The 26,750-nt window shown below is 42.1% G+C and overlaps 1 protein-coding gene across 2 annotated transcripts; it reads right to left on the minus strand.

Annotated features, from left to right (window-relative positions):
- Window positions 1–2,217: 2,217 nt before the first annotated feature.
- On the minus strand, window positions 2,218–26,455 carry LOC311000894 (rap guanine nucleotide exchange factor 4-like; the record flags this gene model as incomplete). 2 transcript variants are annotated; one of them, XM_083991771.1, is made up of 30 exons in its annotated part: window positions 2,218–2,345; window positions 2,462–2,516; window positions 3,332–3,396; window positions 3,512–3,599; window positions 4,439–4,489; window positions 4,611–4,701; window positions 4,855–5,033; window positions 5,771–5,896; window positions 6,204–6,301; window positions 6,486–6,632; window positions 7,688–7,763; window positions 7,850–7,877; window positions 7,967–8,055; window positions 8,153–8,299; window positions 9,112–9,221; window positions 10,172–10,257; window positions 10,410–10,504; window positions 10,789–10,935; window positions 11,453–11,529; window positions 11,796–11,856; window positions 12,606–12,690; window positions 13,658–13,841; window positions 14,317–14,438; window positions 14,553–14,659; window positions 15,601–15,656; window positions 15,817–15,889; window positions 19,939–20,085; window positions 21,110–21,198; window positions 22,076–22,218; window positions 26,388–26,455. In XM_083991771.1, 30 exons carry the CDS (start codon window positions 26,453–26,455, stop codon window positions 2,218–2,220), a joined length of 3,018 nt encoding a protein of 1,005 aa, XP_083847897.1. The 2 variants fall into 2 exon arrangements, with proteins under 2 accessions (XP_083847897.1, XP_083847896.1); XM_083991770.1 differs by having other exon boundaries at window positions 8,153–8,292; window positions 9,099–9,221.
- Between the last annotated feature and the right edge of the window lie 295 nt (window positions 26,456–26,750).

Here is a 26,750-nt window from a genome sequence, read left to right on the forward strand (position 1 = left end):
ATGTATATATGAAGTTGCTGTGGTGGTACCGGCATGAAAATTGGAGTGAGTTGACTCCATCGGTCAACCGACAAGTTGACCACTTTAAATTTCAAGATGACTGTAAAAATCCCCTGATTCGCACAAACTGAAATACGCTGCTATGGCCGGGTTTTGGTTGATTTTTCAAGACAGCCACATCCTTAGTAGAGCAGGTATGACATGAGCCAACAGTGCATAATCCAATTACATATGGCTAATTTGCATACATACAGCACCTGATCTAAACATTGGGTAGAGCAGGTGAAAATGTCTTGTTCAACCTTGTTAACATATTACAGTAAAAAAAACTTTAGGAATGGAACCAATTTAGGCTACCCATGAGCATTAATAGAGACGGAGCGTGTCATACCTGCTCTACTAAAGGATGTGGCTGTCTTGAAAAATTGCAGTCATCTTGAAATTTAAAGTGGTCAACTTGTCGGTTGACCGATGGAGTCAACTCATTCCAGTTTTCAAGCTGGTACCACCACAGCAACTTCATATATACATGTGCCATCAAAACGGTGGAATTTATGCAAATTTATGCAGATTTATGCCAATTTGCTCATGTTAACAAATAATTTAAAAAAACTTGTAATACATTTTTTGTTTGTCTTAATGTAAGTAATCAACTCAGTAATTTTCATGGAGATATCTAAAGGTTACAAATTTGACCCTATTCACGTGAAAACATTTTTTTATATGCGTATAAATGGGATATGTTTGGGTGTTTTTCAAAACTTTCCCCTAATGGGATTCTTCAGGGCTTTTTTTCCCTCACTCAGGACATGCTGAGGATACAAAATCAGTTGAGTTTGCTTCTTTTGCAATTTGTTTAACGTTGACCCCTTTTTTGGCCTAAAATTACTGGACTAAGAGTCCAATCACTAGACAGATGGCACAACAAAGGTGTTTTTTCTCAACCAGAAGCCCCATCCAATGAGGAGAGAGACGTAAATAGTACACAAACGTTCAAAATAAACTGCATGACTTAACATGATTCAAAAGCTAAAGCAGCAGAACTACTCTTGACGGACACTTACGACAAATTTGAAGAATGCGATCAGAGCATTAGCACTGTTAAATTAGCTATTTTTTATTTACAAAGCAGACTACACATACAGTACAGTTACCGGCTGCTCTGGGGGAAGCCAGCCTCACGGCAGTTCTCGACACACACCATCACATCAAAAGCTCCTGAGATCAAAGGAAAATGAATGACATTTGTCAAGAACACGCGCAAAAGTCTACACCCACATATACAAAAATAAAATTACACGGACTGAACACAACTGGGAGATGACAGGACTTCCCCTTAAAGTAGTAGTTGCTTTTAGACTCCGGACAACTATCGGAGGAACCAGACCAAGCAACTTCATCATCTAGAATGATTTGTATTCTTCAGGAGTTATTCTCCAAGGTAAAAATAAAATGCAATAGTAAAGTGACAAATTTTAACACTGCAATACTATTAGGGCTTTAATCCAACTAATACTCTGTTAAGTAGTTTTGAAAGTGTCTGACTACGGTAGTTAAGGGACACTGATATTCACCTAAAGGACATCAAATCCTAAAGATTCTCAAAAGACTTTGACATACTCGTAGATTATGAAATAAATAAGTACTCTCGGATTTCATATTCATCTGTATATTCAACAGGGAAAATGAGGAATCTAGATTTAACTACAGTTTGTGTGTTTGTTTTCTGTCTATGAGTAGGACCGTCAGGAGAGTAAGGTTTGTTTTACAGGCAGATACAGCAATATAATGTAAACTAGGGCTTATTTTGGGGGTAGCACAACGTTACGGGACACTTCGATAGAAATCCACTGTATAGAACACAGAGCCTATGAAGTTCAGTCATGCAGGATATTGATTCAAGTTCTATACATTACAGTTCTATCTAACAGGTCCCAAACAGTAACAGCTAGGATGGTACGAACCATCAGTGTGGGGTCTGAGACACAGCGACAGAGGCAGCTGAACAGTTTGTCTGTCCAGGAAGTAGAGGCTTTTAATGGCACAGTATAAGTCCTTGATCCGTAAGAGTCCATAATAGTGCTAAAGTCGTCGGCTGTTGTGATTTTGCTACTCGATATCCAGTTGTGTTGAGTTATTGTATCCAGGTAAGGTGTGTGTTTTGTTTGTTTTATGCTAACATCACAGAGAAGGCGACGGTGGTGGAGGGTTTGGAGCTCATGTCCGCCGAGGCTCCAGCCTGTAGGAGAGCTGCGTCAGCGCTCTTTGGTTGTCAATCACGCAGAGCTTCCTAACGTAACCCCTGACCTCTGCTTGGTTTTTGTTCGGTTGGCATATGTCGGGATCTGATGTAGTAAGAGAAAGGACAAGGCAAGAAAAAAAAAACATAATCAGAAAGAGTGTTTGTGAAGCCAGCAGACAAATGTAATGTAGGTGCACTGATTAATAACATGCTACTTACTGAAAGGCTGGCTTCTACAATGCCTCACTTGCCGAATCGTGTTAGCTATAATACGCTGATGAAATAGAGAAATTAAAAGGTGTTAGTCACAGGAGCGTGAGGATAATGAAGACACTGTTGACTGACATATAACTTAAAGGGATAGTTCAACATTTTGGCAAATTGGCCCATTGCCATAATCCCTATAGTCATAGCAGTAGGTTCGTTTTGTAGGTTCGTTACCTTTATTTGTCGGTGTAAGCTATTTTTAGAACGGAGGCGCGGAGCGGCAGGCTGCTCAGAGCTACGCTATGGAGGCTAATGGGATTTCTTGGTTTCCCTCATCAAACTCATCAAATACACAACCCAACAACTCCAAAACGCTCTGGTGGACAAGTTGTGACCTGCACATTCACCACGTTATGAGATAATAATGGAACGTTATGAAACAGAGCCGTTGTCGAGGTAAATACAGGGTAAATACAGAGTCTGCATGCTGAAAAACTGTCCCTGAACGCAACGCGCATCAGCAGTTTTGCATGAATTTCCCTCTAAAACAACTCTGTCTGGTAACGTTCCATTATTATCTCATAGCGTGGTGAATGTGCAGCTCACAACTTGTCCACGACAGCCTTTTGGAGTTGTTGGATTGTGTATTTGATGAGTTTGATGAGGGAAACCAAGAAATTCCCTTAGCCTCCATAGCGTAGCTCTGAGCAACCTGCTGCTGCGCTCCGCCGTTCTAAAAATAGCTTACACCGACAATTAAAGGTAATTAACCTACTGCTATGACTATAGCGATTAAAGCAATGGGCCAATTTGCCAAAATGTTGAACTATCCCTTTAAGCTACATGTAATGATGTGCCTTTTTATTGATCAGAAAAACTCACCATTTTCTCAAAATTGACCATACTGTCGATACATGTCTTGTTGCCCTCATGTGTGAATGTCATATCTGAAAAAGAATGAATGAAATTTAATGGTGGCCAATGTTGTCCCGTAATTAATTCCTATATGACACAGTGACTGGTGTGCAGTCGCCATGCCGACATGTAGACAGTGAGTCGTACCTTTGAGAAGGAGGGGCATGAAGGGGATGATTGGTGGTTCCAGTTTGGTAACAGTGAGTCGGTAGGACCGGTGGTTTCTGGATGGATCCTGTCGTCAAAAGAATTAATAGATTCAAAATATTTTATAGTTGTTTCATTGTGATTATGAAGAACACTGCTTACTTTTCTTACTTAAAGCAGAAGTAAGTGATATATTTGTGTTAATATAAGTCTAAAATAGTTATATCTTCCGACAGCAATCACTTCTATAGAGTGTTTGGACTGAAACACGGGTCTGTCAGTCACTCTGCTCTGCTCTGAGCCGAGGAGAAAACATTTCTCGTATCCTACAGTTTTTATCCAATGAGGAGAGAGAACGGCATGCAGGGCTGTGTGTGCAGCCAAGGAACGCCGTGAATGTGGTGACGTAGGGACGAGGACTGTTATGGTGCGTTCAAGGAAACTCGTAACTCGTGTTTTTCCGACCTGTGACGTCGTACCAGTTCGATCTGGTACGAGTTCACGGGTCAGAAGTTACGAGTGGCCGTTATAGTGACTTTCACAGGTAAAACAGGTCGGAAAAACACGAGTGGGTTGCCTGGAACGCTACAAAGTCGTAAGTCGTGACTTGAAGCTGTAATTTACGGTTTCAAAAGCCTGCCTGGAACGCAGCATTAGCCAAAACGACCGGATCGCTTACTTCTGCTTTAACACTAGAGATATATCTCTTCAGTTAGTTATTAGTTTCATTTTATTTTACTTTGTTCACCAGGTTTTGGTAGGTTTGCCAAACCAATACAAAGATGGTGAATAAAACCTGAATGAATCTCAGATGTAGGCCAGATAATTTTTTTTTTTTTTTGTAATGTGGGTGACCTGACCCATTAAAGATATAATCAAAAGCCAATTAAAATGTGATTTTAGAGACTTTGAAATCTGAAACCTTACCATCATGCTCTCAAACTCAGCGTAGAACTTCTTGAACTTTGTGGGGAGTTTCTGTGGAAAACAGATAAGATCTCAGTGAGACATGAACGCATGCTTTAGCTACAGCAGAATTAAAACAAGGTTCACTGAAGATCTAGACTCAGATTAATTGGTTTTTAGAAGGAGGATTTACCTCCCACGTCTGGCTCAGTCTGCTGACAGCAGGGTTGCTCATCCCCATGATTATGGCAAAGAACGAATTCAGGTTCTTAAACTCTCGACAGCTATAGACAAGAACACACACAAGCAAGGAATAGAGTGAATGAGACTAAAATCAACCTTGCTGTGTATTGGAAACTCTTCGTGTAAGAGCTTGTGTACAAACCAATGTGTATACAGTATGCAGTGTGTGACGGTTGGCAGCAGGTCCTACTCACTGTGCAGCTATCTTGATGAACTTCTTGAGGAGCTGGACTCTCTTGCTGAGCTGTCCACAGAGGCAGACTTCAGTGACAACCCACAGTTGAACCTGGTTGAATCTCCGCAGGAATAAATCCAAATTAGCCGTGGTTCTTCTGAAGCTCTGCCGGCCGAATGTATGGTAGAGCAGCTCGTGCTGGAGGAGGAGAGGAGGGAGGACACGTTAGAAGAAGCAGGTTTAGGGTTAATCCAGTGGACAGGTCCTGCAGCCCTGCATCTATAAGCATTTGTCCCACATGGATTTTGTTATGAACTATACTGCAGCACCAGTACAGAACAAGGCCAGCCTGCAGTAAATGTTGACATACAGTACAGGCCAAAAGTTTGGACACACTCAATGCATTTCCTTTATTTTCATGACTATTTACATTGTAGATTCTCACTGAAATTCCACTAATGAACCCTGACAAGGCACACCTGTGAAGTGAAAACCATTTTCAGGTCAGGTTCACCTCTTGAAGCTCATCAAGAGAATGGCAAGAGTGTGCAAAACTGTAATCAGAGCAAAGGGTGGCTACTTTGAAGAAACTAGAATTGGAGGGGGCAGAGATAGAGGAGGAGGAGGAAGAAGGAGAGGAAGAAGAAAAGAAGAAAGAGAAGACAAAGACGAAAAGACATGTTTTCAGTTATTTCACATTTTTTTTGTTAATTCCACATGTGTTCATTCATAGTTTTGGTGCCTTCAGTGAGAATAAAGGAAACATATTGAATGAGAAGGTGTGTCCAAACTTTTGGCCTGTACTGTATATAACACAGTTACCTAATATGAGACTGTTTTTCTTTTTATTTCAAAGTGGAAAATAAGGATCCCCACACTGTACACACCCATAATGGCCCTTAGTTGCTTTTAGTGTATCTGCGCATGTGCGATACCTCGTGTACACAACTGAAGAGCTCCCAGTCAAACATGGTCATTTGATAAGCCAGGTCCTTAGAGCTCATCAGCTCAAACGTTGACATGGAGCCTGCAGAGGGGCCCTCCTGGTCCGGAAGAGGAGTCTGAGACACACAATGCACAAATGTACAAGCACACAGAAGAGTGTAGATAGTGAGATCTCACAGGTTCACACGCAACGAGAAATATTTACAAATGTAGTTTTGGCCAAAGATGTATTAAAAGTCCCTTTAAAATAGCACATGTACATTATGCATCACTCTTGGTTGCTTGTTTTTGATGAATACATTCTATGTCTGACATGCTTTACAAGGATGTGTCACTGTACTGTAGCCTATGTATATCAGAAGCGACTTAATACAAATAAATGGCAGAAACGTATCTAAAGTAATAAACACAGGTAACATTTACCAGACTGTTGAGTTGGTCTCGAGGACAGGCAAATAATCGCCCGTTGATGCCCAGAGTAGAAAACGCCGACACGTCATTAGGCTTCAATATTTGTTTTTCTGAAACACAAAGAGGAAATAGCTGAGCTGTACCACTCAGACACAGTATGTCCCAACACTATGCACCAGTGGTTTTAGGCTCTATTTCTCTGAGAGACATCACTGAAATGACAGATCATCTGACTATAGGTTTTGTTACAGCTGAACTTGTGATCTCTCCTGTAAAGTTTAACACTCTTCTTACCACTGGCAGAGCTGAGGTGGACCAACAGGAGCTCGTCGGCGGTGCCAAGTTTGTCAGCAACAGCACCGATCACTTCTCTCCCAGTCGCTGACACAGCAACACGGATAGTTGTGTATGTGTGGTCACTGCAGTACACCTTCAGTAGGACTTGACACACATACAAAAATATCACTTAGATACAGTATATTATATGCATGTGGCCACATCCTACCATGTCCAGGGTAAAGAAGCATTTCTCCACGGCAAACAAATGGTTATCACATCCAAGAACACAGCTGAATACATCAAGCTTCCACACTTACAGTAAGACTTTGTTTTTCTCAGTATGAATCTAAATATGACAGCCTATTCCTCAAAGTCCACGCTGCTCACCCAGTGTTTTCATCCCTCCATCCATTATCTACCACAGGGGTTCTCAACTAGTCTCACTCTGGGACCCACATTTTCCCATGGTCATCAACCCACTTTTATAGAATTCAAACCAAGATTTTTTTTTTAAAGCCTTTAAAAACTCATTTTGCTCTTTATTGAGCAAAGTGCATTTCAGGGCACATGAATGAAACTGAGGAGGACCATGACAACTGCATGTACGGAAGTGAATAAAAAATATCAAACTGCACAAAATGGAGACCAACAAACGATATATTTGACTTCTAATGCATCTCTGCATTCAGAGCATATTCACAAAAGTGAATAAATATCAAATTGCACGAAATAAAGACCCACAAAACAAGGTATTTTCACTGCATTCAGGCCACATTAATAGGAAACTGATATATTTGCATTTAGAGCAAATGGAGCAAATAAGAAACTGAGGAGGAGCATTACAACTGCATGTGTTCACGTGTCTAGTGTGCCTTTCAAAAGAAGTTATTTTTCAAAATAAAAGACATGTCCAACATCAGATGTGCATTAAATATTATTTACTTTTTTTGACCAGCTGTCCGCGACCCATCCAGAACGGGTCCGCGACCCACTTTTGGGTCCCGACCCACCAGTTGAGAACCACTGATCTACCACACTTAGAGCATCAATTAACCTAATATGCAAACATGCAAACCCCACACAGAAAGGTCCCAGGCCCAGGGTTCAAATCCAGTCCCTTACCAATATGGCACCCACCCACATTTCTACTGGGCAGACATTTATGTTTGGAGGCAGAGCAATAGCAGGGGATCATAGAGACACACACACAGACTTACTGTCATCCTGATTCCTAATGGGTTGTTTTTTTTGGAGTCTCTCCTCTCCGTTGCTGAACTGTCGTATTAGCGTTTTCTGTTAAATGGCATGAGGCCACATGTCAGTGTCCACATCACTATGACATTGCTCAGATTTTTAGAAAAATTGTAGTCTGGGCATACCTTTTTCGTTGCCTTGGCTTCTTCTGAACTACAGAGTGAGAGAAGTGTAGAAACAAAAATTAAATAATAATAATTAAGATTTGACTAGGTTTGACATGTAGGAGCTGAGAGACATACTGTAATTTGACGATTTTCTCCAGGTCGGGAACCAGGTCCTTCAGAGCCCTCAGTATCTGAGAATCATTTGATAAACTTCCATACAACTCCTGTGGAGAGACAGAGAGGAAGAACCACGCTCAGATTACGCACAAGGTCGGGGTGAGTTGTGTAATTTATTGCATTTGAAAGCTTGCCCATGTTTACCTCCAGGAAAGAGACTGCAGCGGGCTCCTCCTGCAGCAGGTATGTGTGTGTGTTGGCCCAGCGCAGGGCCAGAATCAGGGCCCTCCTCTTACTGTTGATTGCATACTCCAGCCTCTCCTGCTCAGAGCCAGGCGGAGATGCTGCATGGTAGGTGCACACGAGGTTAAAGATAAATACAAATAAAGAATAAATAAATGGACCTTACATTTCTGGCCACAGTAAAAAAAAAAAACTGTGACACCCAGTTTGTCAGCTGGTGATTGAGTCATCAGTACCACAGCATGGAACCAAAATGAATCATCATGACAGTCAAATCCATATTTTTATGCAGTTTAAGACAAAATCTTCAAATACAAAAGGAAGACAGTGGTATTTAAAGCTATCACAACACAATTCAAGAACATTTGTAGTTTTATTTGCAGTGTACAGTAGATATCCAACTGTCATGCAACTTGATCAGGGAACAGAACAGAACGAGAGCAAAACACTTGACTGAAAATAGAAACTCTACTTGTGCAGAATCTACTGAAGGCCATAATTAAGCCTCTTCCTTCTACAGGTGCCACATAATGCTGCTGTTTGTTACGTACAATAATGATCAGCGCAGCAGTAGTAAAACACAAGTAGCTGAACACTTGCACTACAATGACTAAGACATCAAGAAAAGACCTTCTCAGCTGGGATTACAACTTCATACTATGGTGTAAAGAGGTGAGCAGTCAGTCAGCAGTTCATTAGTGCTGGATGGTCAACTGCTGCTTCAGCGCTTCCCTAAGCAGAACTGTAAGCTGCACAATCCAAGATGCTGTCAGCAGCACTGATATAGTATTGTGGCAAACAATGGACACATTGTCATCATAACATGCTGGCTACTGTTAGAAGTATGTAGGTGCAACTGGTAAGTAGGTATCACAGAAAGTAGGTATAAAAAACAAACAAACAAGACATACTGATTTCACATAAAGGCAGAGTGGGCAAGAGAAAGGATATTGTGCCATGAGTAGAGGGCACAGCTGGCTGTTGGGTATGAAGACGCAGTGCATGAGGACAAAGTCATCCACTGCTGGGTCTAACAGAGGAGGAGGAGAAAAAAGAGAGGGCAAGAGGGAAGACAGTCAGAAGGGAACGGGAAGAAATGAGGCGCAATGAATCAGTAGGCTCAAAGCTTGTGAAAATACCATTCATCATTAATCCATCCATCTTGGTCATCTGTCTACCTGTCATTCATTCTCTCATTATAATGTAAGTGACATCCTGTCTCTGCTGTGGTAAGCTGTCGGTGTTTTGTCTTAATTTCAGGGACTGAGTTGAAGGTAAACATGTGTCCAACCTTTTAAACTGGGAATTGAAAACTACAGATAAAAACAGGTATTTTATTCTGAAAAATCCTTCATATTGATAGCCTACAACATGCTACCAAATAAATAATGTAGGCTCAACAGTGATGCAGTGTTTTAGAGAAAAATAATACTGAATGTACTTTGCCTATTCACTTAAAGCAGAAGTGAGTGATCCGGTCGTTTTCGCTAATGCTGCGTTCCAGGCAGGCTTTTGAAATCGTAAATTACAGCTTCAAGTCACAACTTACGACTTTGTAGCGTTCCAGGCAACCCACTCGTGTTTTTCCGACCTGTTTTACCGGTGAAAGTCACTATAACGGCCACTCGTAACTTCCGACCCGTGAACTCGTACCAGATCGAACTGGTACCACTTCACGGTCGGAAAAATACGAGTTTCCTTGAACGCACCATAACAGTCCTCGTCGCTACGTCACCACATTCACGGCGTTCCTTGGCTGCACACAGCCCTGCATGCCGTTCTCTCTCCTCATTGGATAAAAACTGTAGGATACGATAAATGTTTTCTCCTCGGCTCAGAGCAGAGCAGAGGGACTGAGAGACCCGTGTTTCAGACCAAACACTCTATAGAAGTGATTGCTGTCGGAAGATATAACTATTTAAGACTTATATTAACACAAATATATCACTCACTTCTGCTTTAATAGTTTTCTCTGGCTACCTGGTTCACTGTGATGTATGTCCATCCTCATGGTCTCCAGGAAGTGCTCAAGAATCTTCTCTGGTGTTCCTGATATCACAGTGTACCTACAAAAGGGTGAGAGGAGGTGAGTGTTGCATTAAAAAACACATACACTTACACTCAAAGCAGTGCTTATTTTTTTTTACAATTTCTCCACGGCTAGCTATGTTGATTTGAACATTTGTTGGTACTATGAGACATGGAAACACACACATACTTGATGCTTCCCAGGGTGGAGGTCCGAGGACTCTTTTCTAGCACCAGCACAGCTTGTTCATGTTCTTTTAGACGCACTGTGTTGGCTTCCACATCCTGCACATACAAAACCAACAAGACAGCGTCACTGAAATAGGTTTTTTAAAAGTGTAATACAGCTCATATGCCAGAGGAGGGAGCCAAACATCATTGTAAGGGGTTAAAGCAGCCAAACCATGCAGTATGTCTCACTCAACCCCAATGAATGGATCTATAGCGCTTGACTAGTTTATAACTGGTGTTTAAATGTATTTATTTTAAAAGGGAGCAATTTGATGCTAATGTGACAACAACTGTTTCCCATCAAACTTCTAATAAATGTGCAGCTTTCATCCACCTACCCTGAGTATCCTGTTGAAGTCTTCCTTGTCCACGCGAAGGAAGTGACAGTTGTCCTCTCTTAGGACGATGGAGGCAGCACGAGGTGAATCTGTGACCAGGGCCAACTTCCCAAAATCATCACCCTCATGGAGTGTACACACCACACCCTAACACACACACACACACACACACACACACACATATGCATAAGCTTACACATGTAGGCACATGCATGCAAAAATACACAGTTTAGTGTAAAGTCATCTTAAACCCTGAGGATAAATCAGACAGGAGCAGGAGCTCTCAGGACTGGGGTGAATCATGTGTGTGTCTGCCAGTGTGCGCAGAATGCATTTGTGTATGTATGTGTGATAAATGTGTGTTTGCACACATAAGCATGTACAGTACAGTACAACTGCTTGTACTGTAGTTGTGTGGCATGAATTTGTGTATGTGTACAATCCCTTAAGCCATTTAATCGTGGGGATGATTCACGGTGAGCTGAGCAGAGTTTGCCAAACTCTGCTGCTGGTGTTTCCCTGCTGGTCTGCTCCAGACACACATGTTAGACCAGTACATACAAATGAAATATCATCAAATGAAGCAGAAAACTACAACAAGGCTCATGTAGAAAACAAACACAAGCATGTCGGTGGGTGAAGGCATTCAAGCATGTGCACACACCTTGCCATAGATAACCACATTGACAGAGCCCTTCTGGATGATGTACCATGATGTGCCCTCCTCTCCTTGGTTGAACACTGGAAGGGAACAAACACACATTTCCTTTACAATCACAATGAATGTGCTTGCTCATTCTGTAAACTAAGGTTGTCAAACTGTGAGGTGTGTCACCTGAGGGCGTACAGGGTGTAGAGGACAGATATGAGATGCGTGTTATGTCAAAGTTTATAGTGCTGTGTTTAATCTAAACACAGTGATTCACCTACTTTACAAATACTCTTGGGAATCTTAAAAGACCATGTATACAATCAAGAATGTACTTCAGGACAAAGAAAAGACTCACACACAGTTCCAGCTTTTGCATGTGACTCGAAGATCACAACGCTCGCCAGTTCTCTCTTCACCTGCAAAACAGAATACAGCTTCAAAACTAGGGTCATATTGGATTTCGCTACACTGCAGAAATATGCATGAGAACAGGAAAATGCAGATCAGGGTTTTTCAAGATTATTCAAAGTGGCCTGAGCGTCCTCGCAGTCCATCAGGAGGAGGCATTCAATTATTTTTGCCCTTGACACTGAATGCACTGATTAATTTAGCAACTTTTACCGTTCATACATATATTATATCATAAAATCTTGGAATGACAAAATGTTTTGTTGTAGGTAAGCATAATAAAGTTATCAAATTGATTGAAAGCAGTTAATGAGATTTTTAGTTTGCAGTAATTTATATACGTATATAACCACTGTGTCCAGAAGGTTAATAGAGGACAGTGGGACTAATAACTGATTTAACCTCAACTGTAGTGTGCCTCAAGTTATTTATAGTACTGAAATAATATGACTTCATCTAGTAGTTGTACATGTAATATTTACTCTGGCAAGGGAACGGTCTGTATAGAATATGCAAACAAAAACAAAAACACTTCTGCAGCCAGTATAGACTTAAAGCCTCCTCCACACGGTGAACACTTGCCAACACAGAGCAGATTGTGCATAACACTGCGTCCCATTACACGGATGGGAGGGTTGCTGACAGTGACAACAACGTCTCCCTCTAGTCTTAAACACAGAAAGTCTGTAGCAAGTGGTTCTGGTGAATTAACAGCCTGTACTGTCCCTTTAAAAGAGAATTGGACCGTCTCACTCACAGTGTTGGAGAGGTGAGCTAAGGCCTTGATGTGAAGGAGCTCATCATAGATGATCTCTAGGTCATCCCCTGTCCTCTGACCAGGCCTACACACACACACACACACACACATATATAAAGGTTAGTCAGAATGAACTCACCATGAAGACACTCCACCTCTTATCACACTGGAGTGGAATTACCAATGACACATCCTAATGATAGATAATGTTGTTTTAAAAGTAGAGACTACAAATGAATTTAATTCAATGTGCCAACTCTCTGACATTACTGAAATACAAAAATTGGGCTGTAAATGATGTATGATGTAGTGTTTAAATAGTTAAAGGGATAGTTCAACATTTTGGCAAATTGGCCCATTGCCATAATCGCTATAGTCATAGCAGTAGGTTCGTTACCTTTATTTGTCGGTGTAAGCTATTTTTAGAACGGAGGAGCGGAGCGGCAGGCTGTTCAGAGCTACGCTATGGAGGCTAATGGAATTTCTTGGTTTCCCTCATCAAACTCATCAAATACAAAATCCCAAAACTCCAAAACGCTTTCGTGGACAAGTTGTGAGCTGCACATTCACCACGCTATGAGATAATAATAGAACGTTACGAGACAGAGTTGTTTTAGAGGTAAATTCATGCAAAACCGCTGATGCGCGTTGCGTTCAGGGACAGTTTTTCAGCAAGCAGACTCTGTATTTACCTCGAAAACGGCTCCGTTTCGTAACGTTCCATTATTATCTCATAGCGTGGTGATTGTGCAGGTCACAACTTGTCCACAAAAGCGTTTTGGAGTTTTGGGATTTTGTATTTGATGAGTTTGATGAGGGAAACCAAGAAATTCCATTAGCCTCCATAGTGTAGCTCTGAACAGCCTGCCGCTCCGCTCCTCCATTCTAAAAATAGCTTACACCGACAAATAAAGGTAACGAACCTACTGCTATGACTATAGCGATTATGGCAATGGGCCAATTTGCCAAAATGTTGAACTATCCCTTTAACTGTAATGTGTTGCCAGCATGATGTGACAAAAGAAGAAATACACTATTATCAAGTGACTGACGATTTCCTGAGGATCATGCGCAGCAGTGCGTCGGGTCCAATCTGAGCGAGGAAGAGGATGGTCTCTGGCAGCTCTTCCTCACTCTCCCTCTTCTCTTCCTCACTAGGCAACGGAGCGTCCTCCTCCTCATCATCAAGAAAACGGTAGAAGAGGTACTTGTCCTGGAAACCCAGCTCTTGGTCCACTAAAGAGCAGACACAGGTAAAAGGATGCAAGTGTAAACATTTCAATGTAAAAACAGGCAATCAGAGTTGTTTTCTTATCTAAAAAACATAAATTCACACTTGGTCTTTGAAGTACAAGACTTTTGTGCTTCAAAACCTCTAATTAATTTTTGCTCTGGTATTCATAGTGACTATCTCACTGTGATTGAAGTTAAGATTAAAAAAACACTCTCTAACTCAGTCAGTGACACGGTGAAATTTCCCCTGCATTCCACACTCAGATTAGTGCTGAAATTCACATTTATGCATTAAACAAAATGCAAATTTAAACAGGACAACATGAAGACAGTAACTCCTGCCATCAAAGCCTAAAACCTAATCTAACCTAATGAACTAAACTAATGAGTCTTGCAGATAAATTATCTCTGTTTCTCCATCTAAATTTACAGCATGCACTGTTAAGAGAAAGAAATAAAGAGCTAATGTTTTAGTTACCGTGGTTCAGGACCCCTTCTTCTAGTAGTGCCTGCCACATCCCCACAGCATGAGACCGTGTGAGCACACATGCACTCTGCAGCACCAGCCAGTCAACCAGCTCTGTGCCTACACAGCATTGTCTGCAATACACACAAAAACACATTGCTCAAATAGCAAAGGCAGAAAAAAATAGGAATAAAACACATTTCAGTACAAATAGTCACAGTTGTAACTTTGTTCTACCATACTCCTACCTGTATGTCTTGAGGTGGTACTTCCTATCCCGAATCATGTGTGGGGCTCTGGATAGGATGGCATTGCGGAGAACCTTTCCTGCTCTCTGCAGCTTCTCTGAGGGGATCTATTGAAATAACAGAGGTATGGTTAAGTGAGATTACAGTAGTTAATGTAATAAGAGAGATATTTTTCCTTACTCCATGCTGCAACAGTTGTATGGACAAAGTTAAGAGTATTACTGATATGAAACCACATTTACATATCGATTGTGGTTAATGTTCATACAGCATCAGTGAACCTGCATTAAAAACACAGCACATACAAGAAAATACAACCTATACAGACCACACCTGCATCTCAGACAGAGAGGAAAATGGCAGATGTGTACGCACGTGTACGCACACACAGCTGCTGCCGTAAACAACAAAGAAGGCATGCTAATTGGGCAGATGGGATCTTTCTTCTATGTGCATGTATTAGCTTGCATTAGCATGAATACAGAGGATCACAGCTGTGAGTCATCACTTGTCTCTTCACAGAACACACACACACACACACACCTCCAAAATCCTTTCTGGCATTCTGCTTCATTCACAAACATGAAAGATTGCAGCAGTGCTGGATGTTATGACACCGTGGTCTGGTTCACTATGTTCCCACTTCACCGTTTACAACAACACACAGGAGGTTTTCTGCAAAGACTCAAGTGCCTTTTGATTTCAAATATGAACTGCAGAACATATTAAAATCACCAATCTCTTCTCTATGAGACTAAAACATGTATTTAATCTTCTCTCAAGCCTAAATTCCCTGTCCTCACAGATAATCTGACACAAGTAGTGGGAATGCAGAGGAATCCAAGACAAACTGATGCCATACAGTAAACTGGCTGTGAGCTTGGTCCATTCATTCTGTGAGTAGTAGTACTATGAGTAAGGGCACAGTTGTCTGAGGGATGTTGGTAGTGTTAAAAAATCAAGATGCAATGTCAAACTTTTTTTTTTTTAAACTACAAATACAAATCCTATAAAATATTTTAGGTCCCAAGCTGGGGTGAGCGGTTACCTTGTTGTGAGCTTTGTTGGCAGAGTCGGAGTTCATGTTGTCTTTGTCTGTGAGTCCTGAGGAGGAAAAACTGTCATCAGTCTGGCTTTTTTTAAAGATGTCTTCTACAGGATGCAGATGCTTCACATTCACAAAACAAAAAAATGCTACAGTAAATGCTAGAGGAACACGTACTGCTGCCTGAGATGTGCTGTGTGTGTGTGTGTGCCTTCTCACTGTCATTGTTAGATCCACTCTCCATGGCTCCATAAGGAGGGGCCAGCAGTCCAGCCAGGCTTTGACGATACTTCTACAAGACAAAACACACATGCACATCAGAGTGAGTGTCAGCTTTTGAAAAAATTTAAACCTCAAACTGTTACGATGCATCATTTATGACACATCTTCAATAAAACATCAAACGCCTAACATTTCAACACACACACACACACACACACAGCAGTGTTCCTTTGAAACACACATACTGCAAGTGCCCCTCAAAACAAAGCCCTTTGTACAACCAAGATCATTTACATGCACAACAACTAACATTACATAACACACACACACACACACACACACAAAGTATTCAGACCAGGGTTAATGAGAGCACGAGGCTGATAAATGTGTACAGATGCTGTTCTTACAGCTGTTACAAACAATAAAGTGTGTTTGCATTTCTATAGCAGAGACACTGGAATACACAGAACAGGCAATTATGAGCATGAATGTGCCCCCTGAACACACACACACACACACACACACACACACACACACACACCAAGGGATAATCACAAATACAGACTTACAGAGAGAGCATCTGTCTGACCTAAAGACACAAACACCACCTTTCTATGTAGCCAAGAAGACAACCAAATTATTATGAACCACATCCCAGTATTAAGCAAACATCACAAAACAAAAATAGAGTTTTACCTGATGAAAACAACAAAAACAAGTGATATGAAAAATGTCCAACTTGCCCCCGTGCACAGTACTACAGACAACTCACCTGGGGAAACACACTGAGCTGTCTAATGCTGGAGGGACTGACATCCCATAGCGCTGCCCTCTGCTCCTTTACAACTCACACACATGCCACCGGACGGCATCCTGCTCCAAACAAGCCGCTCACTTCCTTTCGCTCTCTCTTCCTCTCACACACAGTCGCCTCAGTGTCTTTCTCTGTCTCCCACTCTGCCTCGCTTGGCTCGCCGTTATCGAGCCAAGAACCAGACCACTCACTCTCTCCCCTCACAGGTTACCACGGTGATCTCAGCCTCAGTACGACTGAGCAGAGAGAGAGAGGGAGGGAGAGACAGAGAGGGCAACCAGAGGAGGGAAAGAAAGGAGTTGTGAGGGTGAGGATGGAGAGGGATGGAGAGGGAGGGAGAGAGGGGGGAGGAAAGGAAGGAGGCTGGCAAAAGACACAACATGGCCCGTAGAAGTGAGAGGAAGTGGGCACAAGAGATGTAGAGCTGGTCAAAGGGGAAGAGGAGTAAAGAAGAAAAGAGAAATAAAGTGGGGAAGACTTACAATAACAGCCGGACGTAGTCGACTCCACAGCAGTTTGACACACTGTGTGTTTACCCACATCTGTCAGCAACAACAAGCTGTTTTACATTCACAGCCAGTTTATTCATCTCACTTTCACTTGGTGTTAGAATTATGGAGCACCGCTTTTTTTGCTTTCATCCTTTCATCAAACACATGACTGCATTCATCCCGTAGCTTTCTAGTCCTCGCCATAAACAAGCACAAGCACACAAATTAGCCCATGCCCGTGTGCACACACAGACACACAAGACATAAAACACAAAGATCCTTTTACTACGAGCTGAATAAGATTCAAAAGAGGACGACCTCGGGCTGTGTTTTCTGCTTTATGTCTGTTGCCCTAAAATAGACAGCACAGACTGAGTGCACTTAGTTCACCAACAAAACACTACAAGCCCAATAACAAGATGGCACACACACTTTCATAACCAATTATTGCCTTATCTCACCTTTACATTCTCCTGTGATATAAAATGGAGATATCATGTTTCTGTGGTAATAACACTGAAGAGGTCATTATCATAAATCGCAATAATGAATCGATAAATGTGTTCTGTCCTGACACTGAGCGCAGTAAAGCTGTCACAGCTGCATTTGTATTACACTTTTACACAGAGAGGAATTGTGAACATTAAATACAATATTCATATTCCTTTTATGTGAGTTAAATCCATATCTAATTATTGTCTAATTCTCCTATGCTGCTGAAATCATCAGCAATGAATTCCAAACATTATAAACCCTGGATAAGGCATGAAACCAAAACCTTTTCCATGTGCAAAAGGCAGCCTGATTCAATTTTGAATTACTTATCACAATGAAAACCTATCTACTGTTACTCATCAAATAGTAAAAAGGCACACATGCACCATTTCATTATTGAAAAAAAAAAGAAAACCTTTCACGTTTGGTAATAATATAAAATGGCTTCGCTTTAGTCTGACTGACGGCTTTGAAGTCAATGATGTGCTCAAGTTAATGAAAGTCTTTGAGGTGGATTCAAGATTCAAGCATTCTCAAGAGTCCTTAAGCAAGACACACAAAATGGCTCTTTGCTTTGAGCCTGACCTCAAAACTCAATGTGAACAAACACAAGCAACAACTCTCCCTAAAATTAGTAATAAAATGTCCTGGAGCAATTATCAAACATATAACTACATTACCATTCAGTTGAGTCAATTCCTCTGCCAAGGCTAAACAATCACACACAAATCTGTCAGATTAAGATTATTATCTGGATCATATTTTTCTACAAAGTCATATCCGATTTAATTAACCCTTTCCTGAGAAACTGATGAAAGTGATGGAAACTTCCACATCTCACTTTGTTAAGGAAAATCATTTTTTTCAAAGTCCTACATTCAACATACAACATAACCTCTGTGGTGGTCTAGTATGAAAGCAATAATGTATACATTAAAATAAACTTTAGAGAAAAAAATAACAATGTTTTGGATTTGATAATGTAAAAGAACAGACACCTGTGGCCTTTGGTTGATGACTGTGAAGCCACAGTGATCTGACCCGCACCGCTGCTCTGCCAGGACTTCCTGTCTGAGTGGGACTGGGTGAATTGAGAGGGTAACCTCAACAAGGAGGCCCACAGAGAGGCAGCCTCTACCATGCCAACTCACTAAGATGATGCCAGTCTCCAGGCCAGGTCATGTTACTGAGCACTTATTCATTGCACAAAGAGTTTTGCATCATACAGCATCTGTCTGCAATATCTCATCTATTAAATATGGCTAATTACATATTTGTAACATTTCATATTCTGGACATGCATCATCTAAGCAATTTACTAACTGTATATTTTCTATCCTCTTTGTTCTAATGATTTAAGTTATGTATAATACACCAATGTTATCTGTTAGGTGGAGATATAAATAGTCTTACCTTTTGAATTAGCGCTGGTGCATGCTCTTAACATTTTTAAGTGTAAAAGGAGAGATTATTCCTGCAGTGTCTGCTATTTAATCATTGTATTTACATTTGATTAATATCTGCAAGTTAATTACAATGTTTTTTTGAGTCATATTTTCCTAAGTATATAGTGAGTACCAGTTGGGACATGTCCCAATAAAACTCCCAACTCTAAAAGTTGTTACTGTATGTCCTATGACTGGTGGCAGCAGGAAAATCACAGGTGGAAGTAATAATGTTAATTAGTGCAAAGGCCAGTGACTGATTACAGTGACTGATTACACCTGTGCTGCAATACTTATGTCATCTTTAAACTAACTAATATTTTCATCTCATACAGCTTAATGGCATTTATTAATACCACCTCAGGACACCCCTGCACTAAAATATCAAAATACTACATGTATTCAGCTCGGTGCATTGGTCTGGTGCATTATCTCTTCTGCTGTACAGCCTGCACTCAGTCACATGAGGCTCTGACAACAATAGAAATCCAGTGGTACACACAAGCACACACAGTCGTGTATTGTTTATACACTCTCCTCTCTCGTTCGCTTGCTCCTTCTCCCACTCTGTCTCTATTTTGCTCTCTCTCCCTGTGCCATAAATAACTCACTGTTGAGTTTCACCTGAGGTGTGCATCTAATAGGTGGAACAAAAGGCACTGTTATGGTGGACAGCCCTCTTGTGGTTACAAGCACAATTACAACATAAGGTAGTTTGAAAATTTCAGTCTCAATAGGGAAGCTCTTCCACAGATGGAAACCTTTTGGTTCACTACCAAGACAGAGTTTATAGCTGAATCACACGAGTTCCAGTTCACACTACACTTCACAGCTACAAACAGTCTTTAAATCTCTTTTTCTCTCTGTCTCTCACCTCCCAGAGGGTTTTAAACTCCCTCTGTTCAATGCGGAGCAGCTCGCTGGTCTCTCTGCTGACAATGGTAGCGTGGCGTGGCGTGTTGTCCAGGATTGACTCCCCAAACGCTGTCCCAATCCCCAGTGTACAGATTGTGACTGCATCCTGCACACAAACACAATATACTGGGTTAAACTGCTGCTGTCACAGAGGAGTAATAGTCAGTTATAATGGTGGGGTTGTGTAGCAGTACAGTGCAAGGCTACGCTGTGATGCCAGACAGCAGTAATAAACAGCAATATATCATAAGGGTTTATTTATGAACATGGACAGACATGGAGAGCAGACAGATTAATGTATGATAATTAATGCAAATAAATTTAAACATGAGAGCCTGATAAACAGGGTCTCCTGTGAGGAAAATATCTCTAGGTGCTAGACATAATTGAAGGGGTTTGAGAAAAACAAATGCACATCGACATGCACACACGCATAAACCAACAGCGTCCACTCATTTAAACAAATACTCTGTCTGCATGCTACGCAAACCTTTTCAGCTGTCCAATCTGACATTTCAAATATAGCCACAGAAACTAGGCCACCAGTGGCACTTTAGGGCTACATACATGAAGAGGACGTTTCACAATGAAGGGGCATCTTATCTTTGTCTTTCACTCCGAAACAAATCCTCCCTCTCTCTTCTCCCACGTGTCATTCCTCTCCTCTATATGTACAGTATAACCCTGTTCTCCACACTCTCGCATAAAGGGTATAAAGTGCAAGCGGAAAACACAATCCTCAGTGGACTTGTTTTCTGTGCCGTGGCAGCTTTGCTCTGGCATATTTAAACAGGGAGACATGAGCTAATGTAGCAGAACAATGTCAGCACTGAAGAGGCTCGTGCAGGACCAGCTCTCTAACGTGGGGAGCACTTGTAGAGCAGCCTGGATCTCAGCAGTGAAGGTTATGAACGGTGTGAGAGGAATGGGAAATGGCAGCCACACAAACCCACTTCTTATTCACAAAAATAGAAATGAAAGGAGTGAGTTCATCTGGAAGTGCCCTTGATTCAAGATTTAATTCATCATCTATTCATTTGTTATTCAAATGATTTGCCGGTAAAACACAAAGAAGATGCACAGCAGTACATGTAAAGTGTGAAAGTCGTGACATTTGAGCGTGAGGTTACCTGGTGGTTGGCTGTTTCTGACACTTTGACATCCAGAGAACCAGAGAGGACAGCATACCAGCTGGTGCCTATGTCTCCCTGTCGAAACACTGCAGAAACAACAGAGTTACAGCAACACTGAATGTATTTTGACATGTCATACATAGTATTGGTTATAAAGCGATTTAAAATAGAGTTATTATGACTATGATTATTATTACAAAGTACACATTTTAAGTGGTACCAGATTGATTGATTCATAAAAATAAATCACAACACTATTCCATAATATACCACCAGTATTCCTCCATTTAGACCAAAAATATTTCTTCTTGGCTCGAGCTCTGCTGCGACGTCACAGTCCATCATGTCAGCTTATAAGTACATGCTGGGATGCAGACAGGGGCATGAGCGTATACGCATAGCTGTGTAGCTGTGTATTTCATGTTCCCGTATACAGACCGTGAAGACAAATTAACCCCTGAGACGATCGACATTATGTATCTATCTATTTCTTCTAATTTCTTCTTCCCTTCCCAATCCTTATGGGTGATGTAAAAACGTGACGACAGAGTTTGGTTTGTCTGCTCTGGGCTACTGTAGAAACATGGCAATGCAACACACAGTGCAACAGGAAGAGGGCAAACTCCTTATTTAGATTTGAGTGGCTCATTCAACGCCTACATCAACACTAATACATTAATATTGTGTGCAGAGGTGTGTGCACACATGAATAAATCGTCACAGTACTCTGCATTTGAATGCATCATAACAGAGCCTTAAGAAGACAGCGAAGATACTGCAGCATGACTGTCATACTGTATGTATAATGACTCCTATAGAACAGTATAATTCTGTATACTACTGTATATGATGAATGCTTCACAGTGGCTGAGGCTGTCACTGCTAAAAAGCACTGTATTATAATCCAGCTACAGCGTATGCATGCGTGTGTGTATGTGTGTGTGTGTGTGTGTGTGTACGTACAGGTGATCCCTTTCTCCAGGCATTCATAGAAGGCACAGGCGCAGATCTGCAGTAAAAGCGGAGATGGAAACCTCTGAAAGGCTTTGACCTCTTTCAGTCTGGTCAGAATAATGTCCACATCGTCTCCTGAGCGCTCCGAGGGCCTGTGTGCAGAGAAACCCCACCATTAGACCTACAGTAGCTTTTAGGTGTTAAGTAAGCATGTCATTGGTGTTACAAAATGATTAACTGCGTGATGTAACATGCTCACTGTGATGGATTATCCATCTCATGGATGCTCATTTCCTACCCTGAAGGCTAAGAAATCAATCAAAAACCTACTGCGTGCTTTGAAAATAGGTTCGCAGTAACGCTAAAGGTTTGTAATCACTAGTTAATGGAGTAAAACATGAGGAATCAGTGATGTTGTCCTCCAAGTTAAAAGACAGCACTATTGTTTTAGTGTTGTTGACACACTTGTGTGTGTGTGTGTGTGTGTGCGAGCACGCTGCTTTATTGTTGGGCCTGGTGTCTGCTGATAACAGTGGAGAGCTGCAGGCGTTACTTCGCTCGGCTCAGACCCCCCACAGGGTGTTGATGCAAGATCTCATTTGTACTGCTGCTATTTCTAATACGCTTAAATCTGAGTGCGCACACACACGCACACACACACATGCATGTCACGGTTGGATATCTACGCAGTCACGCACACACACACACACACACAAGCAGGAGAACAAAAAGAAGTTTGATCTAAGAGCTTTAACATTCTGCTCCTGAGATGTGGTGGTGAAAAAACTACAGAACCAAAATGTCCCAGAGTAACACATGCTGGAGTTAGCCCCATTCATTCACTTAAACTCCCTTTCCCAGTGACTCATCCTTCCACGTGTGTGTATGTGTATGTGTGTGTGTTCATACAGAATAGCTAATGCACCGTGGATTTCTTCCTTCACAGATGGGAGGCCGTCTATCCCCTCTCCTCCTTCAGCTCCTTCCTTTTCCCTTGCTCCCAGCTCTCTTCTTTGTCTGCCTCCACTAAACATTTCTCTAATCTTATCTCATCCATTTTTCTTCTCTTCTCTCCCAAGACTTGCCTGTTCCTCCCAGGGAACAAACCAGACAAGATGGAAAAGAACAAATGACCCCTCTTTTTTCTTCAAGCTACCTATTTTCTCCACTCCATTACTGGCACAAACCACATTTCCCTTCATCCATTAAGTCCCACCGCTAACACACTCTCACATCCCGTTGTTATTATCCTTTTATTTCTGCTTTGCAAGCTCACAGCCAGCGATGACTCCCTCTTTACCCACACACACATGTAGCTACATACAGCAATAAACACATATATGTGTGTCCCTGAGCAGTACGCTGTCCTCAGTAGCCAGGACAATACTCCCAGATAAACACAGACTACACCTTAAGGGCTGCGCTGCACAACACATCTTCCGGTACCACAACATCTGCTACAAGCTCAGGGCGATTACACACAGGTCTCTTCTTTGTCTCTCTTTCTTTTTCTCCCTTGTTTTGTGTCTGACTCATCCTCCCATCATCCACCTACTGCCTGGTGCCTGCGTATTGGCCCTCGGAGCTCCAGCAGGGCATCATATCCCAGTGTGGGCTGGGTTAATGGCTTAGACAGGTGGACTCCCACACACTGCAATAGGGAGAGACAGGGAGGTTAACTCTTCAGGGTTGAGTGGGTAATACTGCCATCACCCTTCACCCATTTGTCTACAATAAACTGTTAAGATCTGTCATTTATAATTAATCCCCCCCCCCCCCCCCGTTAAATCCACGTTTTGTTGTTCTTCCTGCTTTGATGTCCTGTGCTTGCTCACTCCCTGCCTGTCTGGAGGAATCTGCCGACTAGCCCGCTGGTGTGCGACGGATGTGACCTGAGAGCTGTTCACCTTATCTCACTCTCCCTCCCTCTATCTCCCCTTTCTCTCCTCCTTGAATTCTCCTTCCCGAGCCCCCCACCCACCCACCCACCCACCCACCCCCCACTGTCCATGTCAGCAAAGATCTCAGCTTTCAACCACGAATCATGGCAAAACACAGGCACACAATGCACAGAGGATTTACTAATCGACCGGCGTGACACACCGAGGAGGAAATTGAGAGACACCAGAAGAAAGAACACCCATCTGGAAAAAAAAATTGGTGTAATCCAGACAAATAAATCACAGGTTGATTTGTGGCAGCTAACCAAGATGTCAGGCGGCCTCAACACAAACTGACTTCCTGAGCTGGCAGATTAATACGTTAGCGTAGCAGCAGAGATCCACTCTTGAATTGTGTGTACACAGCACCCATCTGTATCACCACCAACGACCTGAGATCCTGTTAGAAACACTGAATATTAATCACCACACACCACACAGCTCAGACTACAATTTACTCATTTAAAAATTACTCATCAAATTACTCATTCAGGCTTGACATATTTACAAATTAATCTACATGTTCTACGTAGGAGAGGATATATTTAACTTGTGTTTAATTATTAACTGGTTTAATTGTTTATTATGTATTCTGAATGGCTTCTCCCACTACACTTGGTGCGTCTAGTTTCCTGCCTTAAAGGGACATTAAATGTCAACTAGCATCTGCTCCAGGGCTATGTGTGTGTTGACTGGACCATCCATTACCAGCCTGAGGCTACACTCAACAAAACAAATCAGATCTTATCTCAATTCTTCACACTCACTGGCAATAAATGTCTTTGTACAGATATATTAGTGACAGTCACATCTTAACCTCTGTCTTTACTCCCTTGTCCTTCCTCCCCCTCCCCGCCCCGCCTCTCACTCTTCACTTGCTCACATCAACAGATACTGTGGAAGAAAGGTCCCAAACACACACACACACACACACACACACACACACACACACACGCACGCACGCTGAGCTTGTATTGATCGACTAAGAGGTGCATAGTTGAGGAGCACTCAGAGCTCTACAATACGATCCTGCCCTTACAGACACACATCTACAAATGTTTATGGGCTGCATTTAGTGTGATGTGATGTTGAGTACCAGAGCTTTCTGTATGATGGATGTTTTCATCCTAAACACCGGATTGGACAGCATTTTAGCACAGGAAGGGTCACGCCCATCTCACAGTGGTAGTATATCTTTACAGAATTCTCCATGTTTAACAACAAATAAAGGAGAAATCACACTTAAGCTGAAAAATGGAATCCAAACAGAAAACTAATATGTAAAAAATGTTAACTTTAATTTATCAAGGCAAATGCCTGATTGTTTGTACTTCCACCTTTAAAATGTGAATACCTGGCCATTTCCCATGTATTTTATGATAGCATATTGAATTATCACTGCACACTGTATTCAGATCATAAATCCAATCTTATCATAGGTGGGGATGAGAGGACAAGATGGTAGCTTCAGGTTGCCAATGGTAACGTGCCGATGTGTCATAGTGAGGTGTGTACAGTATGTGTGGGTGTATGAGCTGCGGGGTGTGTGTCTTATATATCTCCTTTTTTTCTCTCTAAGTGTTTAGGTGCATCATCTACTCTGCTACAGTAATTAGTATACAGGTGCCCTTTCATCTTCTTTATTTATTAAAGCCCTCTCCCTTGGATTCAGCAGCATGCAGGCAGCTTAGGACCTTTAATATCACTGGACAGAGACAGCAGGAATTAAACCTATTAGCAGAGTTGATAATTAACACACTGTAAATTGACTGTTCAGTTGTTCTAACCTGTTCTGCTAAGCCAGACTAGACAAATAGCCTACAGCCTCACATACAGCCCTGTGGGGAAAAGAATTAGAAAGAAAAAACAACAATGCCTTTAATCCTTATTTTAAAGAAATCACCCACACACACAACACCCAGTAGTATTTTAAAAAACCTAAAGCTCTTTGATTCAGGCGGACAGACAAACCATGTGCGTCTAATGAGCCATCTACCACAGCCCATGCAGTGCTGAGACATCCCAGTGAACCTCGAAGCCACCAACGCCTTTTTGACCGAGGAGATACAAAAACGGGAATTATAAAAAAAAAACGAGGGTGTGTATTTTTATGCACTGCAGCCTTTACAATCACGTTTTTAAGGGACATCTGTTCACTGATAACGACAGTGACCTGCACTACGCTACAGACAAGGCGTTAGTTATCTTTGCTATCATTGCACACATTGCACACGCAGCGATCGCCGGTTCCGATTAATCACGTTGACGCGGATGAATGAAAAGAAGAGGAGCTGATGAGAAAACACGTCCGGTCGCTGCCGCGTGTGGACGCGCGGCGTGGATGATGGGGGCTTTGCTCATCGTGGCGTGGATTCACTCACCTTTTATCCAGACAGCAAATCCACTCCGCAGACGGAGACGAATTAGGGGACGTCTGCACTGCGACCATCTTCCCCGGCCGTGTGTGTGTGCGTGTGTGTGTGTGTGTGATGCTACCGGAGGAGGAGGCTTCCCTTCCCGGTTGTCGGTGGTCGTTAATGAACGTGAGCTCCGACTGCGCCCCCTCCCCGCCCCTCTGCTCCGAGCTGCCAACACAACTACAGGCGGCTGCTGCTGCTGCTGCTGCTGCTGCTGCTGCTGATGATGATGATGCTGATGCTGATGATGCTGATGCTGATGCTGCCTTCATCAAGGCATGTGCAGATGACTAGTGTCAGTCTGCCACAGTGGGCTGTTTGAGGGCA

This window comes from Trachurus trachurus (assembly GCF_905171665.1).
Source record: "Trachurus trachurus genome assembly, chromosome: 17".
NCBI lineage: Eukaryota > Metazoa > Chordata > Actinopteri > Carangiformes > Carangidae > Trachurus > Trachurus trachurus.